Genomic DNA, 20,880 nt, shown 5'->3' with positions numbered 1-20,880 from the left:
CTTCTGATTGACAATGCTTTCTTTCCAGGGCAAGCACTTTATGAATGTTGCAGGTGTGTGTGCAGCCGGCAGCATTCAGACAGTGCTGGGAACTGAGTACTGTCAATTAGAAGTGGGGCAAGGGCCAAGTATGCAAGTATGCAAAAGAGGAGGCATAACAGTGCCCCAAACTCTTTGGCGAGCAGTGCGGTTTTTGCTTGCAATGTGAATGGACCAGTAAACCTAGTTTAGACCAGATTTTTGTTTTTTTTTCTTTCCTCAAGTATTTGCCTTTAAGCACAGTTCAGATCAAGCTTTTTTTCCTTTCCATTTTGCATGATTTATATATACATATATATATAAATATGTTTTGCAATTCTCATTGTTAATGCATGCACCATTATATATAAATTTTCTCTCTTTTTTTATATTTTAAATCTGTTATTTAGGTAGTTTTGCTTAATGCATTTATTGCTTGCAGTGTGAATAGAGATGTAATGCGACATGGTGCTCCTTTTTTTTTCTTCTTGTTCAGGCATTACTATTTAAGATCCCCTGTGATAAGGGCTGCTGGGGCAGTACTTTGCATTTGTATGCAATTTGCATGCAGATTTATTTGTATTTGTGAGAAGCATTGCCATTAGTTGTTCATAGTTTAACCCCTTTACCCCTGAAGGCTGTTTACACATTAATGATAGGCCAATTTTTTCAATTCTAAACAGTGTTATTTTCTGAGGTAATTACTCTGGAACACTTAAACGGATCCCCCTGATTCTGAGAATGTTTTTTTTTGTGACATATTGTACTGCATGATAGTGGTAATATTTATTTTATATGACTGGCGTTTATTTGTGAAAAAATCTGAAATTTGGCAAAAATGAAAAAAATTCACAATTTTCAAACTTTGAATTTTCATACCCTTAAATCAGAGAGATATGTCACACAAAATAGTTAATGAATAACATTTTCTACATGTCTACTTTACATCAGCACAATTTTTGAACCAACATTTTTTTTTGTTAGGAAGTTAGTTTGTTAAAAGTTGACCAGCGATTTCTCATTTTTCCAACAAAATTTACAAAACCATTTTTTTAGGGACCACATCACATTTGAAGTGACTTTGAGGGGCCTTTATAGCAGAAAATACCCACAAGTGACACCATTCTAAAAACTGCACCCCGTAAGGTACTCAAAACCACATTAAAGAAGTTTATTAACCCTTCAGGTGCTTCACAGGAATTTTTAGAACGTGGAAGAAAAAAATGAACATTTAACTTTTTTTCACAAAAAGTATACTTTAGATCCCAATTTTTTTTTATTTTTACAAGGGTAACAGGAAAAAATGGACTATAAAATTTGTTGTGCAATTTCTCCTGAGCATGCCGATACCCCATATGTGGGGGAAAATCACTTTTTGGGTGCAGGGTATGGCTTGGGAGGGAAGGAGTGCCATTTGACTTTTTGAACGTAAAATTTGCTTGAATAATTAGTGGATGCCATGTTGCATTTGGAGAGCCCCTGATGTGCCTAAACAGTGGAAACCCCCCAGAAGGGATGCCATTTTGGAAACTAGACCCCTCAGGGAACTTATCTAGATGTGTGGTGAACACCTTGAACCCCCAAGTGCTTCACAGAAGTTTATAACATTGAGCTGTAAAAATAAAATTTTCACATTTTTCCCACAAAAATGTTTTTCAGCCCAAACTTTGCATTTTCGTAAGGGTAACAGGAGAAATTGCACCATGCCATTTGTTGTGCAATTTCTCCTGAGTACGCCGATACCCCATATGTGGGGGAAAACCACTGTTTGGGCGCACGGCATGGCTTGGAAGGGAAGGAGAGCAGTTTGACTTTTTAAATGTAAAATTTGCTTGAATAATTAGCGGACGCCATGTCGCTTTTGGGGAGTCCCAGATGTGCCTAAACAGTGGAAACCCCCCACAAGTGACACCATTTTGGAAAGTAGACCCATCAGGGAGCTTATCTAGATGTGTGGAGAGCACCTTGAACCCCAAAGTACTTCACAGAAGTTTATAATGTGAAGCCATGAAAATAAAATAATCACATTTTTGCCACAAAAATGTTTTTTAGCCTCAAATTTTTTATTTTCAAAGGGGTAACATGAGAAAATAGACCCCAAATTTGTTGTACAATTTCTCCTGAGCACACAGATACCCCATATGTGGGGGAAAACTATTGTTTTGGCGCACGGCAGGGCTCAGAAAGGAAGGGGTGACATTTTAAAACGCAGAATTTGATGGAATGGTCTGCAGGTGTCATATCGCGTTTGGAGAGCCCCTGATGTGCCTAAACAGTGGAAAACCCCCACAATTGACCCCATTTTGGAAACTAGTCCCCTCAAGGAATTTATTTAGGTTTGTGGTGAGCACTTGATCCCACAGGTGCTTCACAGAATTTTACAACGTGAATCTGTAAAAATGAGAAATATATATTTTTGCCACAAAAATGTTGTTTTAGCCCCAAATTTTTCATTTTCACAAAGTTAACAAGAACAAAATGGACCCCAAAATTTGTTGTGCAATTTTTCCTATGTACGCTGATACCCCATATGTGGTCGAAAACTACTTTTGATGCACAGTACAAAGCTCAGAAGGGAGGAAGCACCATATTAGAGTTCAGATTTTGCTGGACTGGTTTGAGGGTGCCATGTCACATTGGCAGAGCCCCTGAGGTGCCAGAACAGCAGGCCCCCCTAAGAGACCACATTTTACAAACTACACCTCTCAATGAATTAATCTAGGGGTGCAGTGAGCATATTGCCACCACAGGTGGATCACAGAATGATATACCATTGGGCAGTGAAGAAAAAAATAATTACATTTTTACCACCAAAATTTTGTTTTAGCCCCAGATTTTACATTTTCACATTGTGAAATGAGTAAAAATGCCACCAAAATTTGTCAGAAATACAGCAAAGGTAACAATATAGTTTTTGTCCCTGTGACAATTCTCCTATTATACAGTGGGTACGGAAAGTATTCAGACCCCTTTACATTTTTCACTCTTTGTTTCATTTCAGCCATTTGGTAAATTCTAAAAAGTTCATTTTTTTTTCTCATTAAAGTACAATCTGCACCCCATCTTGACTGAAAACAAAACAAATGTAGAAATTTTTCCAAATTTATTAAAAAATAAAAAATAAAATATCACATGGTCATAAGTATTCAGACCCTTTGCTCAGTATTGAGTAGAAGCACCCTTTTGAGCTAGTACAGCCATGAGTCTTCTTGGGAATGATGCAACAAGTTTTTCACACCTGGATTTGGGGACCCTCTGCCATTCTTCCTTGCAGATCCTCTCCAATTCCGTCAGGTTGGATGGCGAACATTGGTGGACAGCCGTTTTTAGGTCTCTCCAGAGATGATAAATAGGGTTTAGGTGAGGGCTCTGGCTGGGCCAGTCAAGAATGATCACAGAGTTGTTCTGAAGCCACTACTTTGTTATTTTAACTGTGGTCATTGTCTTGTTGGAAGGTGAACCTACGGCCAAGTCTGAGGTCTAGAGCACTCTGGAAGAGGTTTTCATCCAGGACATCTCTGTACTTGGCCGTGTTCATGTTTCCTTCAATTGCAACCAGTTGTCCTGTCCCTGCAGCTGAAAAACACCCCCATAGTATGATGCTGCACCACCATGTTTCACTGTTGGGATTGTATTGGGCAGGTGATAAGCAGTGCCAGGATTTATCCACACATACCGCTTAGAATTATCACCAAAAAGTTCTATCTTCGTCTCATCAGACCAGAGAATCTTATTTCTCATAGTCTGGGAGTCCTTCATGTGTTTTTGAGCAAACTCTATGCGGGCTTTCATATGTCTTACACTGAGGAGAGGCTTCCGTTGGGCCACTCTGCCATAAAGGCCCGATTGGTGGAGGGCTGCAGTCATAGTGGACTTTGTGGAACTTTCTCCCATCTCCCTACTGCATCTCTGGAGCTCAGCCACAGTGATCTTGGGGTTCTTCTTTCTTACCTCTCTCACCAAGGCTCTTCTCCCGTGATTGCTCAGTTTGTCTGGACGGCCAGGTCTAGGAAGACTTCTGGTGTTCCCAAACTTCTTCCATTTAAGGATTATGGAGGCCACTGTGCTCTTAGGAACATTGAGTAATGCAGAAATTCTTCTGTAACCTTGGCCAGATCTGTGCCTTTGCGACAATTCTGTCTCTGAGCTCCTTGGGCAGTTTCCTTTGAACTCATGATTCTCATTTGGTCTGACATGAACTGTGAACTATGAGGTCTTATATAGACAGGTGTGTTCCTTTCCAAATCAAGTCCTATCAGTTTAATTAAACACAGCTGGACTCCAATGAAGGAGTAGAACCATCTCAAGGAGGATCACAAGGAAATGGAGAGCATGTGACTTAAATATGAGTGTTTGAGCAAAGGGTCTGAATACTTATGACCATGTGATATTTCAGTTTTTCTTTTTTAATACATTTGGAAAAAAATTCTACATTTCTGTTTTTTTTCAGTCAAGATGGGGTGCAGAGGGGGCACAGATAAATCTAAAGTGCAAGTGCTTAAATCAACAAACACTGTATATATACAAAAAGAAAAATGGTTTGATCTCACCACTTAGAGGAAGTTAATCAGGGCGCTGGAGACTGGTATAACAGGGACCAACCATGTCCAACAGTGGTACAGGAAAACGGAGGTGTTCACAACAAATTAAACTCCCCTGTCGTGCCCCTGCAATGCTCCCGCCCTTACAAGGGCAGACCCCAAGTATGAGTCTGGACTAATGCACCCCCCTCCAGTATAGAGTATAACCTATGTGCAGGTATAATCCCTACGCGTTTCATCCCCCATATGGGGGACTCATCAGGGGATATAGAGCCATCATGGGTACTGGTTCCTGCAGTGGCAGGTAATCAGAAATCTAAGTAGCGTGGTCACTGCCATCTAAAGTGGTTGTGTCTGTAACACGTTCAATCCACCATTTTTAAATATTCCCCGCAATCATTACCGGCGTCTGAGGTCATTTCCAGTTTTTAATGAGGCCACACTATTCATGAGGGAGGGTTGGTGTGTGTGTGTCTAGTACAATTGTGCCATTATGCGATCATTGGACCGCATCATGGAACTCATTGTCTCATCATTAAGGGTCACACATTATAAACCACCTCATTTCCGGCTGCGACATGCGGACAAGGCATATCCGGTCATAAACCAACCGCATTATCACCAGCCCTGAATACAGAGCGGCCACGTCTATCGGCCGAGTCACATCCGGCCACATCATGTGTCCGCTTCACACCCGGGAGAGCTATGCAACCGCGTCACTGTCAGCCGCTCTGCCAGGCCACGTCATATCAGGTCTCGCCATGTGATCACATCACACTCATCATTTCTGGCCGCACCGCCGGGTCGTGTCATATCTTGCCGCATCATTTCCCATAGCATCACGTGGCCGCAACATTCCAGAGCGCTGTGCGGACCTACTACAAGTGGCACTGTACTTATTGGTTTGAGGGTCAAGTATATAATCCCCACACTGTTGGACCCACATCAAATCACAAGCTTGTACAGGTAGACCATACAAATTAAACTATACCACTTTGATGGTAAGCACAGTAGGTATTATTAGCTATGCAAAAGACAAGCTTGTACAGAAAAACAATAAAGGCTGAGCCGTATCGATGTGGTGATAAGCATAGTAGTTTTTATTGATAACATAAGAACAATCATATAGTTAAAGATAAAGCATATTTTAAGATTGTAGGTTTCATATGCATAAAATCATAAATATACTGTGAAAGGGCTGGCAGGGCCGGCTCCAGGTTTTTGTGGGCCCTGGGCGAAAGAGTCTCAGTGGGCCCCTTTAACACATACCACGATTCATGATGCACAGAAATATATATACAACCCCTGGCAAAAATTATGGAATCACCGGGCTCGAAGGATGTTCATTCAGTTGTTTAATGTTGTTGAAAAAAAGCAGATCACAGACATGGCACAAAACTAAAGTCATTTCAAATGGCAACTTTAGGGCTTTAAGAAACACTAAAAGAAATCAAGATTAAAAATTTGGTACTCAGTAAGGGTAATTTTTTCAGACCAAGCAGAGGGAAAAAATTATGGAATCATTCAATTCTGAGGAAAAAATTTTGGAATCACCCTGTAAATTTTAATTTCCAAAACTAACACCTGCATCAAATTAGATCTGCTCGTTAGTCTGCATCTAAAAAGGAGTGATCACACCTTGGAGAGCTGTTGCACCAAGTGGACTGACGTGAATCATGGCTCCAACACGAGAGATGTTAATTGAAACAATGGAGAGGATTATCAAACTCTTAAAAGAAGGTAAATCATCATGCAATGTTGCAAAAGATGTTGGTTGCTTACAATCAGCTGTGTCTAAAATCTGGACCAAATACAAACAACTTGGGAATGTTGTTAAAGGCAAACATTCTGGTAGACCAAGGAAGACATCAAAGCATCAAGACCAGAAACTTAAAGCAATATGTCTCCAAAACAGGAAATGCACAACAAAACAAATGAGGAACGAATGGGAGGAAACTGGAGTCAATGTCTGTGACCGAACTGTAAGAAACCGCCTAAAGGAAATGGGATTTACATACAGAAAAGCTAAACATAAGTTATCACTAACACCTAAACAGAAAAAAACAAGGTTACAATGGGCTAAGGAAAAGCAATCGTGGACTGTGGATGACTGGATGAAAGTCATATTCAGTGATGAATCGCAAATCTGTATTGGGCAAGGTGATGATGCTGAAACTTTTGTTTGGTGCCGTTCCAATGACATTTATAAAGATGACTGCGTGAAGAGAACATGCAAATTTCCACAGTCATTGATGATATGGGGCTGCATGTCAGGTAAAGGCACTGGGGAGATGGCTGTCATTACATCTTCAATAAATGCCCAAGTTTACATTGATATTTTGGACAGTTTTCTTATCCCATCAATTGAAAGGATGTTTGGGGACGATGACATCATTTTTCAAGATGATAATGCATCCTGCCATAGAGCAAAAACTGTGAAAACATTCCATGAAAGAAGACACATAAGGTCAATGTCATGGCCTGCAAATAGTCCGGATCTCAATCCAATTGAAAATCTTTGGTGGAAGTTGAAGAAAATGGTCCATGACTAGGCTCCAGCCTGCAAAGCTGATCTGGCAACAGCAATCAGAGAAAGCTGGAGCCAGATTGATGAAGAGTACTGTTTGTCACTCATTAAGTCAATGCCTCAGAGACTGCAAGCTGTTATTAAAGCCAGAGGTGGTGCAACAAAATACTAGTAATGTATTGGAGTGTTCTTTTGTGTGTTTGTTTTTCATGATTCCATAATTTTTTTCCTCAGAATTGAGTGATTCCACAGTTTTTTCCCTCAGCTTGGTCTGAAAAAAATTACCCTTACTGAGTACCACATTTTTAATCTTGATTTCTTTTAGTGTTTCTTAAAGCCCTAAAGTTGCCATTTGAAATGACTTTAGTTTTGTGCCATGTCTGTGATCTGCTTTTTTTCAACAACATTAAACAACTGAATGAACATCCTCCGAGCCTGGTGATTCCATAATTTTTGCTAGGGGTTGTATATAGTACAATGCCGAAGATTTCACGTCTTACTTTATATATGACCGATATCTATTGTAAATAGAACAATAGCTCAGAAACCGGCGAATTGCTCCATACAGAATACTGGCCCCCATAAAATGCTCCATACAGGATACTGGCCCCCATATAACGCTCCATACAGGATACTGGCCCCCATATAATACTCCATACAGGATACTGGCCCCCATATAACGCTCCATACAGAATACTGGCCCGCATATAATGCTCCATGCAGGCTGTGCCCCCCACTTAATGCCTCATGCAGGCTGTTCCCCCCACATAATACCCTACGCAGGCTGTTCCCCCCCATATAATGCCCCATGCAGGATGTCACCCCCCTTATAGTGCCCCATGCATTATGTCTCCAGCCCTTATAATGCCCCATGCAGGATGTCACCCCCCCCCTCCCTTATAATGCCCCATGCATGATGTCACTTCCCCCCATATAATTCCCCATGCAGGATGTCACACCCCCCCCCTTATAATGCCCCATGCGGGATGTCACTCCCCCCTTTTAATGCCCCATGCAGGGTGTCACTTCCCCCCCTTTTAATGCCCCATGCAGGATGTCACCCCCCCTTATAATGCCCCATGCAGTATGTCACTCCCCCCTTTTAATGCACCATGCAGGCTGTCACTCCCCCCCTTTTAATACCCCTTGCAGGATGTTACCCCCCCTCCCTTATAATGCCCCATGCAGGATGTCACCCCCCCTCCCTTATAATGCCCCATGCAGGATGTCACACACCCCACTCCCTTATAATGCACCATGCAGCATGTCACCCCCCCTCCCTTATAATGCCCCATGCAGGATGTCACAGCCCCCCTTATAATGCCCCATGCAGGATGTCACACTCCCCATCATATAATGCCCCATGCCTCCATACATTAAAAAAAAAAATCAAATACTCTCCTCACTTCTTACCTGCTGCCGCTGCTCAGCTCTGGACTCCAGCATCGCCAGTGTCTTCCCGCTCTGTGCTGTGACAGCTCAGGAGAGAGTGCAGTGGAAAGACGTCACCGCGTCCTCTGACTTGAGACATCACAGTCAGAGGACGTGGAAGAGACCGGAGCTGCTGCGGTGGCACGGGGAGAGGTAAGTATTGTTTTGCCGGCTGCCGGGACCCTGAGCAAGCGGGGGGAGGGGGGTGCTGACACCACTCTCCTCCGCTCATGGGTCCCATAGCGCGCAGGGGGTGCCCAACGGCGAGTGGGCCCCCCCACCTGCTCAGGGCCCCGGCACTTGTCCGGGTGCGCCGGGTGCTGACGCCGGCCCTGAGGGCCGGATAAGGCATGCTTGTAGTAAGGAGTATTTTAGGTTGCAGATTTAGATTCCCTGTCATGGAATCTAAGGAGCAGATCATCCACCTTTATCTTGAATCTATGTGGACTCCATATACAGAGCCCCTAAGTGCTAGCATAGCAAAATCCCCCCTCAAGTGACCCAATTTTGGAAATTATACCCCTTTGGGAATTAATCTACAGGAGTAGTGACAATTTTGACTCCATGGGTCTTTTCCAGAAACAAGCAGCAGCGGATGTTGCTGAGTGAAAATTGCAAACTGCCGTTGTAGTGAAAAGTAAGTTATAGTAACTAGTGATGAGCCAGCATGCTCATCACTGCTCGGTACTCTCACTGCTTGACATGATTGGCACTTGGCGAATATTTCAGGGATGTTCGGGCCGGAGTTCGGGTCCCCGCACTGCATGTTTGGCGCTCTTTAGAGAGCTAATGAACATGCAGGAATCGCTTGCCACGCACTGTAATGCCATAGCCATATTTGTTGTGTCATTACAGTGATTGGCTGGCCGCATAGCGTCATCAGGTCTATATAAGACCTGGTGGCCCTATGCTCGTCACAGTCTAACCTGGAAATAGACAGAGTGGGGAGAGATGCTGCTGAGCTAGGGAGAGAATTGGCGGTGTAATAGTTAGGTATAGCTTTTCCACAGCAAAATGCATATCCATCTGAACTAACAGTCCTTCTGAGGACTAATCCAGCTGCATACATTATTCCTGATAGCAGGAGTTAGGCAGGGTTTGTGGCAGTGTATAAACCACAATAGAGTCCATTGCATGTCCTGTCTGCTGCTGCTGCTGTTACAGATATCCATATAGCCCTACATATCCGGGCTAATTTTTTTTTTTACTCCTAATCATGATTATTTGCTTAAATAGAAATCCAGAGTACACCATTTTACTGCTCCATTTGCTTGTTAGCAGAATGCAGCCATATTTTTTTGATTATATTCGCATTACTGTATTATGGAAGCAGAGAAACTTTTCCACAATCAGACGTGATCCCATATTACTGCCGTAATAATCCAGAAATTTTGGGGAAGGTGTCAGATTTTACACTACATTTAAAGTCTGCCAGGTGTGTGTTCAATCCTATTTACAGTTGGTCTCTAACAAATAGCATACTATTAGGCGACTGCCTGAAACCATGGCCATCAGACGTGATCCCATATTACTGCCGTAATAATGCAGAAATTTTTGGGAAGGTGTCAGATATTACACTACATTTAAAGTCTGCCAGGTGTGTGTTCAAATCTATTTACAGTTGGTCTCTGACAAAAAGCATACTATTAGGCGACTGCCTGAAACCGTGGCCATCAGATGTAATCCCATATTACTGCCGTAATAATGTATACATTTTTGGGAAGGTGTCAGGCATTACACTACATTAAAAGTCTTCCAGGTGTGTGTTCAAACTTATTTACAGTTGGTCACTGACAAATACCATACTATTAGGTGATTGCCTGAAACCATGGCCATCAGACGTGATCCCATATTACTGCCATAATAATACAGAAATTTTTGGGAACGTGTGAGATATTACACTGCATTTAAAGTATTATTCACAGTTGGTCGCTGACATATAGAATATCTGTGAACAATGTTTTCAGAGTATTAAGCCAGTTTTACAGACTGACAATAAAACATACAAAAAACAAGCTAAAATGGATTTTCCTGGAAAAAATGTTCAGAAACATTCTTTCCAGGGCAATGACTTGTATATATAACCAAAGATATAATAATAAAAAAAGTTATGGACTGTGGAAGAGATTTAAGCAACCAGAATGAACACTCATCTTGAGCTGATGATACTACCTAGCATCTGTCCCTATTGTAAATGCATCTAACAGCATTATTGATAGGGAATAGAATAGATTTTTATTTTGTTTTGGCAGCACCAGCAGCACGCAGTATAAGGCAATAATACCTGGCTGGATCGGTGTAATACGCTATCTATGGGAAGAGGAGATAAGAGGGGAGTAGAGAAGGAGATCTTATGAGGATCGGAGGTTGCGTGCTGGTAAGTACCGGGAGACTAGGTCACAGATGTATGGAGGAGACAGGTTGTGGATGGCTTTGTATGCTGTGGTTAGGGTTTTGAACTGGATTCTCTGGGCAATGGGGAGCCAGTGAAGGGATTGACGGAGGGGGGAGGCTGGGGAATAGCAGGGGGACAGGTGGATTAGTCGTGCAGCAGAGTTTAGGATAGATTGGAGGGGTGCAAGAGTGTTGGAAGGGAGGCCACAGAGCAGGAGGTTGCAGTAGTCGAGGCGGGAGATGATGAGGGCATGTACTAGTGTTTTTGCAGAGTCTTTGCTGAGGAATGCTCGGATCCGGGAGATATTTTTGAGTTGGAGTCGGCAGGAAGTGGAAAGGGCTTGGATATGTGGTTTGAAGGAGAGATCAGAGTCCAGGGTTACCCCAAGGCAGCGAGCTTGTGGGACTGGGGAGAGTGAGCAGCCATTGACGTTGATGGATAGATCAGATGGGGGATATGAATGAGAGGGTGGAAAGATGATGAACTCTGTTTTATCCATGTTGAGTTTTAGAAATTGTACAGAGAATTGTCTGCTAGCTTTGGCTGTAAGTCATTGGTGATTTTGGTAAGGGCAGTTTCAGTGGAATGGTGGGGGCGGAAGCCGGATTGTCGGTAATCAAAGAGAGAGTTAGATGAGAAGTGAGAGGAAAGTTCAGCGTGAACGTGTTGCTCGAGGAGTTTGGAGGCAAATGGGAGCAGGGATATGGGGTGGTAGCTGGACAAGATGGTTAGGTCGAGCGATGGCTTTTTGAGGATGGGCGTGATTCTTCTTGACCTGTCCCCTGCTTTTGACACAGTTGACCACTGCCTCATACTACAGATCCTTTCTTCATTTGGCGTCAAAAATCTTGCCCTATCCTGGATCTCCTCATACCTTTCCAAATGCACTTTTAGCATCTCCCACTCCCACACCACCTCCTCACCCCACCTCCTCTCTGTTGGAGTCCCTCAAGGCTCTGTCCTAGGACCCCTACTCTTCTCAATCTATACCCTTGGCCTGGGACAGCTCATAAAATCAGATCTGTCTCTCTGGCCCAGATGTCACCTCTCTGCTTTCCAGAATCCCAGCATGTCTAGCAGCCATATACTCCTTCTTCTCCTCCCGCTTCCTCAAGCTGAATGTGGACAAAACTGAACTCAAAATCTTTCCCCCATCTCGCGTATCTTCCCCGCCTGATCTTTCTATCACAATAAATGACATAACACCTTGTACCGGCAATCCGCTGCCTCGGAGTAACCCTTGACTGTCCTTCAAACCCCACATCCAAGCTCTCGCAACCTCCTGTCGCCTTCAGCTCAAAAATATTTCCAGAATCCGTGCTTTCCTCAACCCTCAATCTACTAAACTGCTTATGCATGCCCTCATCATCTCCCGCCTCGACTACTGCAACATCCTCCTCTGTGGCCTATCTGCTAACACTCTCGCACCCCTCCAGTCCATCCTTAACTCTGCTGCGTGACTAGTTCATCTCTCTCCTTGCTACTTCTCCGCTACCCCCCTTTGCAAATCCCTTCACTGGATCCATATTGCCCAGCGTATCCAGTTAAAACTACTAACACTGACCTACAAACCGCTCTCCTCCATACATCTCTGAACTAATTTCCCAATACATTCCCTTACATAATCTCCGTCCTCCCAAGACCTCCTTCTCTCCTCCACACTTATTCGTTCCTCACCCAATCGCCTCTAAAATTTCTCCTGAATATCCACCATCCTATGGAATTCTGTGCCTCAACACGTCTAATTAGCCTCCACATTTGGATCCTTCAGACAGAACCTGACAACCCATCTCTTCAAACAAGCTTACAGCCTGCCATGACCTCGCCTGCTGCCACCTCAACAACACCGGAGCTACCACAACCCACCAACCTACTGTCTCCTTCCCCATTCCTGTAGGATGTAAGCCCACAAGGCCAGGGTCCTCTTCCCTCTGTACCAGTCTATCATTGTTAGTTTGTTTACTGTAAGTGATATCTGTATTTGGTATGTAACCCCTTCTTATGTACAGCACCATGGTATCAATGGCGCTATATTAATAAATAATAATAATAATAATAATAAAGTCTTGTAATACAAATAAAAACAGTAAAGCAATGATAAGAAGTCCTGCAATTCAAATAGATGCTGTACAGCAATGATAACAAGTCCTTCAATTGGTATCTAAAGATTTAACTTGTTGTGCAGTTTATTTGTGTAGCGTGGTAGTATATTATAATCCAGATCAAAACAATATTTCTCTGGAATGCTATATAAATGTGCATACCTATAGCACAAGAAAAACATAGTTTGTGTATGTTAGGAAGTGGAAAATGCTTCAAAAGTTTGGGCCATTAAACTATCCCTTATAAAAAATTGTTAAAAAATTTTTGGTCGTTTCTAATTCATAAATATTATATTTGCTACAAGTTTGCATTACATAGCCAGTTGTTACTGCATTACAAAAATCAATAATTAATTTTTGTAACTATTTTTATCATAGTACTGTTTGAACACTGTTTGATATGCGAGTATTAAAATTAATTGTCTTATACAATATTTGATTTTACCATTTACAAAATACTCCATGTAATAACTCACAATAATTAATTACATTTCATGTTTTGTAGATGACTTCTATGTGCACATCAAGGAAGTTGTTCTTTTTTATCTCTACATTTTTACTTTTGAAATTGCTTACAGCCAAGCTGTATAGGAAAAGAGACTTGCCTTGTGATGTGATAAAACAAGATTATACTCTTATTGTGGATTGTACTCATAGAGGTTTAACAGCAATCCCTCCGGATGTCCCAAGAAATACCACACATTTAACACTAAACCTCCACAATATCAGAGAAATAAGTCCAGATACATTTGCTAACCTCTGAGAACTGGCTGAAATTAGCCTTAAATGCAACTGTGTCTCTGGAAATTTAGCTCTTCCTAATGACAATGTATCTACAGAAGATTACACATAATGAATGGAAGTTTTACGACACTAGATAAATTACAGTCGCTAAATTTGGATGTCAATCAGATTATGGAATTTCCTCAAGGACTGCCACCAAACTTGGTACTTTTGAGCTTACAAATAAATAACATATTTTCTGTTTTCAAAGAAAACTTTTTAGAAATACCTAACATCCAAATCCGTTACCTAGGAATGAACTGTTATTACAAAAACCCATGTAATGTCAATTTTTATATTGAAAATGATACTTTTAAAGATTTAAAAGAATTAACAGTTCTGAACATGAAATCAAATAATATATATTTTGTTCTGAGAGGGCTGCCAAGCAGTTTGAAAGAACTTTATCTCTATAACAACAGGATTGAAGTAATTCATGTGTATGATTTTCAAAACCTGACCAAGCTAGAAGTTCTCGACCTAAGTGGCAATTGTCCAAAGTGCATCAATTCTCCATTTCCTTGTAGCCCATGTCCAAACAATGCTGCAATTATGATAGCTGAAAATGCATTTGATAGTTTAAGAAATCTAAGAGTGCTTCATCTTAACAGTAACTCTCTTCACACTGTTTCTCACAGGTGGCTTACAAACATTAGCAACCTCCAAGTGCTTGACCTATCTCAAAATTTTCTAGCTCATGAAGTTAGAGAAGCAACATTTTTACAGCATGTCCTAACCCTCACAACTTTGGATCTTTCATATAACTATGAATTTGAAGTGTACAATGCAGACTTAAATTTATCACAAACGTTTTGTAATTTAAAGTCTCTAGAAGTCTTGCATATTCGTGGATATATCTTCCAGGAATTGAAAAAGAGCAATCTCATGCCTTTGGTAAATTTAGTAAATCTAACTGTTTTGGACCTTGGAACAAATTTTAGAAAAGCGGCTGACTTCAGTTTGTTTAAAAAATGTCATTCTCTGAAGTCAATTGGTCTTTCTAACAATAAAATATCTCCTTCTGGTAACTCTGTTCTTGGATCTTACTCAGCTTCACAAGGATCTCCTGCATTATATGGCTATACAAGATTTCAAGATGTCCATTATTTTAATTATGATGAACAACAGCCTATGTGTAAACCCAAAATGAATGAAGATTCTGAGTTTCAGGAATATATAAATGACAATTGTCAATCATATGGCCCAATGTTGGATTTAAGCCAAAACAATGTTTTTTTCATTAAGCCCAGTGACTTTAAAGACTTAAGCTTTATTAAATGCCTCAACCTTTCTGGAAATGCAATGAGCCAGGCCTTAAATGGAACAGAATTGAAATATCTTAATAATTTAAAATACTTAGATTTTTCTAACAATCGTATTGATATCTTATATTCAACTATATTTGAGGAGCTTGTAGAACTAGAAATTTTAGACCTTAGTTTCAACAAACATTACTTTCTAGAAGAAGGATTGACACATATGTTGAATTTCACAGGGAATCTAAGAAATCTAAAGAAGCTAATGATGAACTGGAATGACATATCAACCTCAGCAAATAGACATATAGTCAGTCAATCAATGCATACATTCGAGTTCAAAGGGAATCACTTAGATATTTTTTGGGCAAAAGGGCGATAATAGATATTATCAATTATTTCAACATTTAACTAAACTTCACAAACTAGATATTTCCTTTAATTCTTTGACATATATACCTTTGGAGGTTTTTGAAAGCATGCCTCCTAATCTCACTGAACTCTGTTTATCTAACAACTTCTTTGAGACATTCAACTGGGAAAAGCTAGTTATGCTAAGAAATCTGGAAGTTCTAGACATCAGCCACAACCATTTGACTTCAATATCTCAATTGTCTAATTGCACCAATTCAATTAAAACACTAATCTTAAGTTATAACAGAATCAATAAAATAGATTATGCAATACTTATTGCAGCCTATAGTTTAAAATATATTGACTTAAGTTTCAACGAACTTAACCATGCAGGTATCTGGCCTTTAGATGTAATAAATATTCTAGATATTTTTCTACTGCATGGAAATCCATTTATTTGTGACTGTATTAATGAATGGATTGTCTCTTGGATGGATGGCACAAATGTTATTATACCTTACATAGCATCTGATGTTTTATGTGTTGGTCCTGGACAATATGTAGGCAAAAACCTGATAGATTTTGATTACCATGCTTGTAAACGTGATTGGGGGACTTACGTGTTTTTATCATTCATATTTTTCATATTGATCATATTAGTGGTTTCTTTATCAATCAATTCCTTTTATTGGAATGTTTGGTATGTTTATCACTTAACCCAAGCCAAATATAAAGGGTTTAGGAGATTACCTGAAACTTGCTACGATGCTTACATTGTATATGATGCAGAAGATGAAGCAGTCTCAGACTGGGTGTTACATGAGCTAGTTGAAGTGCTTGAGAGACGGGGGAGCAGAACATTTAAATTATGCCTTTCGGAAAGAGACTGGGAGGCTGGGTTACCTGTATTGGAAAACCTTTTAAATAGCATCCAGCTAAGCAGAAAAACTGTGTTTATACTAACTAACAAAAGTGTCAGGGCAGGATTTTTCAAGACTCCGTTGCATATGGCGCATCAGCGTCTTATTCAGGAAAAAGTTGATGTTATCATTCTGATATATCTTGAGAAAATATTGTTGAGACCTAGATTCTTTAGAATGAGAAGTAAGTTATGTGGGAGCTCTGTTTTATATTGACCCTTAAATCCTAAAGCTCAGAATTACTTTTGGCAGTGCTTGAGAACTGCTCTAAATACTGATAACATAAAGGCATATCACGAAATGTTCCGAAATGATTATTAATACCAAATATAAAAGTATGTGTCTGTTTCACAACTCAAAGAAAATGATTAATAATATGGAGACATGAGTCATTTCAGAGTTAAAAAAAAAACATCTAATACTCTAAGTCACTGAGAAAGAAGATAAGGTGTAGATATTATAAAACAAGTTTATGAAATGTGGTTTAACCAGTTCAACCAATCAGTCGGTCAATGTGCAATTGCTATAACAAATAGCAACAATGCCTGACAAAGAAATTGTATCAATTATGTTATTTTGTAATGATTAAAACAAGTTATTTAAGCATTTTTTTGTGATTTGGTATTATTTATAAGATTATAGTTTTTTTTATTTTATTATTATGGGCTACAATCTAGTCTGAGCTTCTATTGTTAACTGTAGTTAGAAATATGCTTTAAAGAGAATCTGTCACACCAAAATACATTTAAATGAGCTATACAGTGGTATAAGGGACTTAGCCCCTATAAAAAAGCCTGAGAAAATAACTTTTCAGTATGCAAAGGATTGGGCTCTGGTGAACTATTTTGTTGCACCCTTATGGCTCATCATTTGCATATTCGAGACCTTCCCCTGCCTCTGATCAATAGTGCTTGCATCGCAGAGCGGGCACTGTCTGAATGCTATCACATTGCACGTTGTGCGTTTTCCTCCATGTCTTTTCTCTGCTGATGCCGCTTACTACACCCGCAAGTGTAGTAAGCTGTTTCAGAGAAGATGAGAGGAGGGAGAACAAATAGAAGCAGCTATGGAGCTTGATTTAACATCGAATAGGTGACTCTCTCAACTGCTACCAATGATAATACTAAAAAACAAAGAAAAAACAAAACCTGGGAGTCTGAACTGAAACGTAAATTGATGTGCATGCAAAATGTAAATGCATATTAGAGTTAGGACTGTCCCATAAGGGTTGCCGTGACGTGGCGGGATGGCTTTTACATTATTTTGATCAAAATTTATGTTAACTAAATACCCTTTATTATTTTTATGCACTGTGCGATTTATCCATTTATTTTTAGGTATTTGTGTATTTTGCGTTTGTCTTTGTTTTTTTTTCTGTCTAATGGCCTTATGTGAACATGCATTTACATTTTTCATGCACATCAATTTACGTTTCAGTTCAGACTCCAAGGTTTTTTCTTTGTAGTCTAATGTGCTTTAGTGCATATAAGGGTGTGGCCACCCTTTGTCTGAGCTGAACGGTTTATTCTGCCTCTCAGGTCCATGCTTCTACTAAGGGTTCAGTCTCTCTGTCTTTATCCATATGTATGTCACTTGACAAATGGTAAGGTTTTAATATTAGAGTTAGGACTTTCCCATAAGGGTTGCCATGATGTGGCGGGATGGCTTTTACATTATTTTGATCAAAATTTATGTTAACTAAATACCCTTTATTATTTATCATTATTTTTATGCACTGTGCGATTTATCCATTTACTTTTAGGTATTTGTGTATTTTGCTTTTGTCAATGATAATACTGCATACTGTATTATCGTTGGTGGCACTGTGATTAATCACCTATTTGATGATAGAGTAAACTCAGGAACCGCACGTATTTGTTCTACACCCTCTCATCTTCTTTGAAGCCGCTCGTTAAATTCCAGGAGTATTTGTGTAGAGAGCAGTGTCAGCAGAAATGAGACAGGGAGCAAACTGTGCCAAGCCACTGTGTATGCACATGGACGGCACAGGCAGTGTCAGTGCACATGTATACATGTCAGCAGCGTTCAGACAGTATGAAGTAAACACTGTCCATCCAAAGTGAGGGAAGGCCCCCAACACAGAAACAATGGTGCATAATACGGCACCAAACTCTTGACCATGCCAAGGGTGTAGTAAAGCCCCATCATTTGCATGCAAATTAAGAATTATAATCTCAGGCACTGTACAAGTAACAGGTAATGTGCTAGTATGATTTTTTTAGTGATTAAGTCCCTTACAACTTTGTATAGTTAATTTGATATGCAATAAAAATGAATGGTACCACTGTGCTAGAATGTTGAATTATACATCAAAGATAACAGTATATAGTATATCTGAAAAAAACACTTTAGGGCAAAGCCTATGTGATCTGCAACTTAACAACATTTTTTTATCTAAAAGTGAGGTTTTTAAATATGTTGCAGTTCTTCCCCTAAGACCTGGCCTGTACCATTAATTTCAGTTCAGATGAATACAGCTGCAGGATATATACACAATTGATTAATGGAGATATTATTACGTACTGATACCAGACTTGTTGTGTTATTAAACTCTTTTAGTGAATGAATTGACAAAAAAGTTTAACCAGTGTACTGTGCAATTATAAAGGACATTAATCCCCCACTGTTGCCAGCAATATAAGACACTTGGTGTCAGACAGGTAGCTGTCCAGATCAATGAACTGCCTGAGAGAAATGCCTGAGAGGAAATCCAGTACTCACTGTTAGACCCAAATGATAAGTAATACTGTCCTTGATTAAAAAAGTAAGGGGTCCACCGACCACTCACCATTATGAAGAGTCTGTGTGGAGCCTCAATCAGGTCTCTGCTAATGGAAGGTCCAGTGTAAAGTCCGCGGTGGACTCAGTGCACGCATGCATGCAGGGAGCTCTAAAGGAATCATCTAATAAAGTAGAACACCAATATGGGAGACCACGGTTATGTGGAAATCAGAATGATAAAAATGCATTAACAACACAAAATGAAATGATAAATATCCCCAATATTATTCAGTATAACTCACAAACGGGTTCTTTCAAAAATATTGTGAACAAATTTTGGCCAATATTGAAACCCGACCCTGTAATTGGAGATCTGGTTACAGACAAACCTAAATTTTTGTTTCGCAAAGCAAACAATTTGGGTAACCTTATAGCCCCAACGGTGCGGAATAATACTATAACCACCAATAAGAAACCACAACATAGGGAGGGCGGACAGAGCAGTCAATCCTTACATACCACGGTTGGTTTCTTTAGATATGGCCAATGTTACGGTTGCAAAAACACTTACAGTAAAAATAACAAAAATAATAAAATTAAAGAGGTGATGGATTCGGATAAAATAAATACTTTTCGTATTGATGGTTATATATCTTGCCGCACGAAGGGGGTGATCTATGTTATTATCTGCCCCTGTGGAAAAATGTACGTTGGCAGAACCAAAAGGGCATTATCCGACCACATTAGAGCATACCTATATAATATAAGACGGGGCTTTAAAGGACACCCCTTATCGCTTTACTTTTTGATCAAACACAATCAGTCGTGTAGAAATGTTATATTCTTTGGGGTAGAGCATGTGCCAAAGAATTGGAGGGGTGGCAATTACTTGATGCAAATGTCGCGTAGGGAATTCAGAAGGATCTCCTAATGGATTAAATTGTGACATAGAATTATTTGCTTTTTAAAGAAGTCAGCAAAACGTATGGCGTCTAATAAATTGTTAAATGCACGTTATTAGTTCAAATACGTTAGTCAAAAGCGTAAGTCTCCCTTCCCACCTTTTTAGAATGTATGCATTTTTAAATGTATGTATTCTTCATAATATAAATACTTTTTATATTGCACGTATTTTTATGTTTTTAGACAACTTATTAAAATAGATTTTTTTTAATGATATTTGCATAATATAATCTATGTACCAGCTGTATAGATCATCTATGGAATATATAAAGGAACAGGACAGCGGCAGCACAGCACCCTCTGATGAAGGAGATCAGCACATCTCTGAAACGCATAAGGGATTGGACGGACCATTGCGGCTTTCGTCACACGCCGCTGCGAGTTCCCCACATGCGGTCTGCTTAGCGACAGGAGAGCTACCAGCCGGGGCTCCCTGCACTAATTCACTGCGTCGACCGTTGACTATACACCTGACCTTCCACTAATAGAGACCTATTGTGGCTCCACGTAGACTCTTCATAACAATGAGTGGTCGGTGGACCCCTCCATTTTTTAAACAAGGACAGTATTACTTATCATTTGGGTCTAACAGTGAGTACTGGACTTCCTCTCAGGCATTTCTGTCAGACAATCCACTGACCTGGACGGCAACCTGTCTTACACCAATAGTGTCTTATATTGCTGGCAACAGTGTGGGATCAATGTCCTTTATAATTGTACACTACACTGGTTGAAACTTTTTGCCAGTTCATTCACTAAAAGAGTTTAATAACACAACCAGTCTGGTATCAGTAGCTAATAATATTTCCTTTAATCAATTGTGTATATATCCTGCAGCTGTATTCATC

General features: G+C 40.1%; 1 protein-coding gene across 1 annotated transcript in view; it reads left to right on the top strand.

Moving 5' to 3' along the window:
• The window catches only part of TLR7 (toll like receptor 7), a 39,223-nt gene extending 22,575 nt beyond the window's left edge, over positions 1 to 16,648 (top strand). The window contains 3 exon segments of the mRNA XM_073669100.1: positions 13,520 to 13,838; positions 13,841 to 15,420; positions 15,422 to 16,648. Coding sequence (XP_073525201.1) covers positions 13,520 to 13,838; positions 13,841 to 15,420; positions 15,422 to 16,648 — 3,126 coding nt within the window.
• Positions 16,649 to 20,880: the final 4,232 nt, after the last annotated feature.

This window comes from Phyllobates terribilis, unplaced genomic scaffold (assembly GCF_046119375.1).
Source record: "Phyllobates terribilis strain yellow unplaced genomic scaffold, ASM4611937v1 Scaffold_2__4_contigs__length_985480577, whole genome shotgun sequence".
Taxonomy (NCBI): domain Eukaryota; kingdom Metazoa; phylum Chordata; class Amphibia; order Anura; family Dendrobatidae; genus Phyllobates; species Phyllobates terribilis.
Note: the sequence above shows the minus strand (reverse complement) of the source record. Positions and strands in the feature narration are given on the sequence as shown.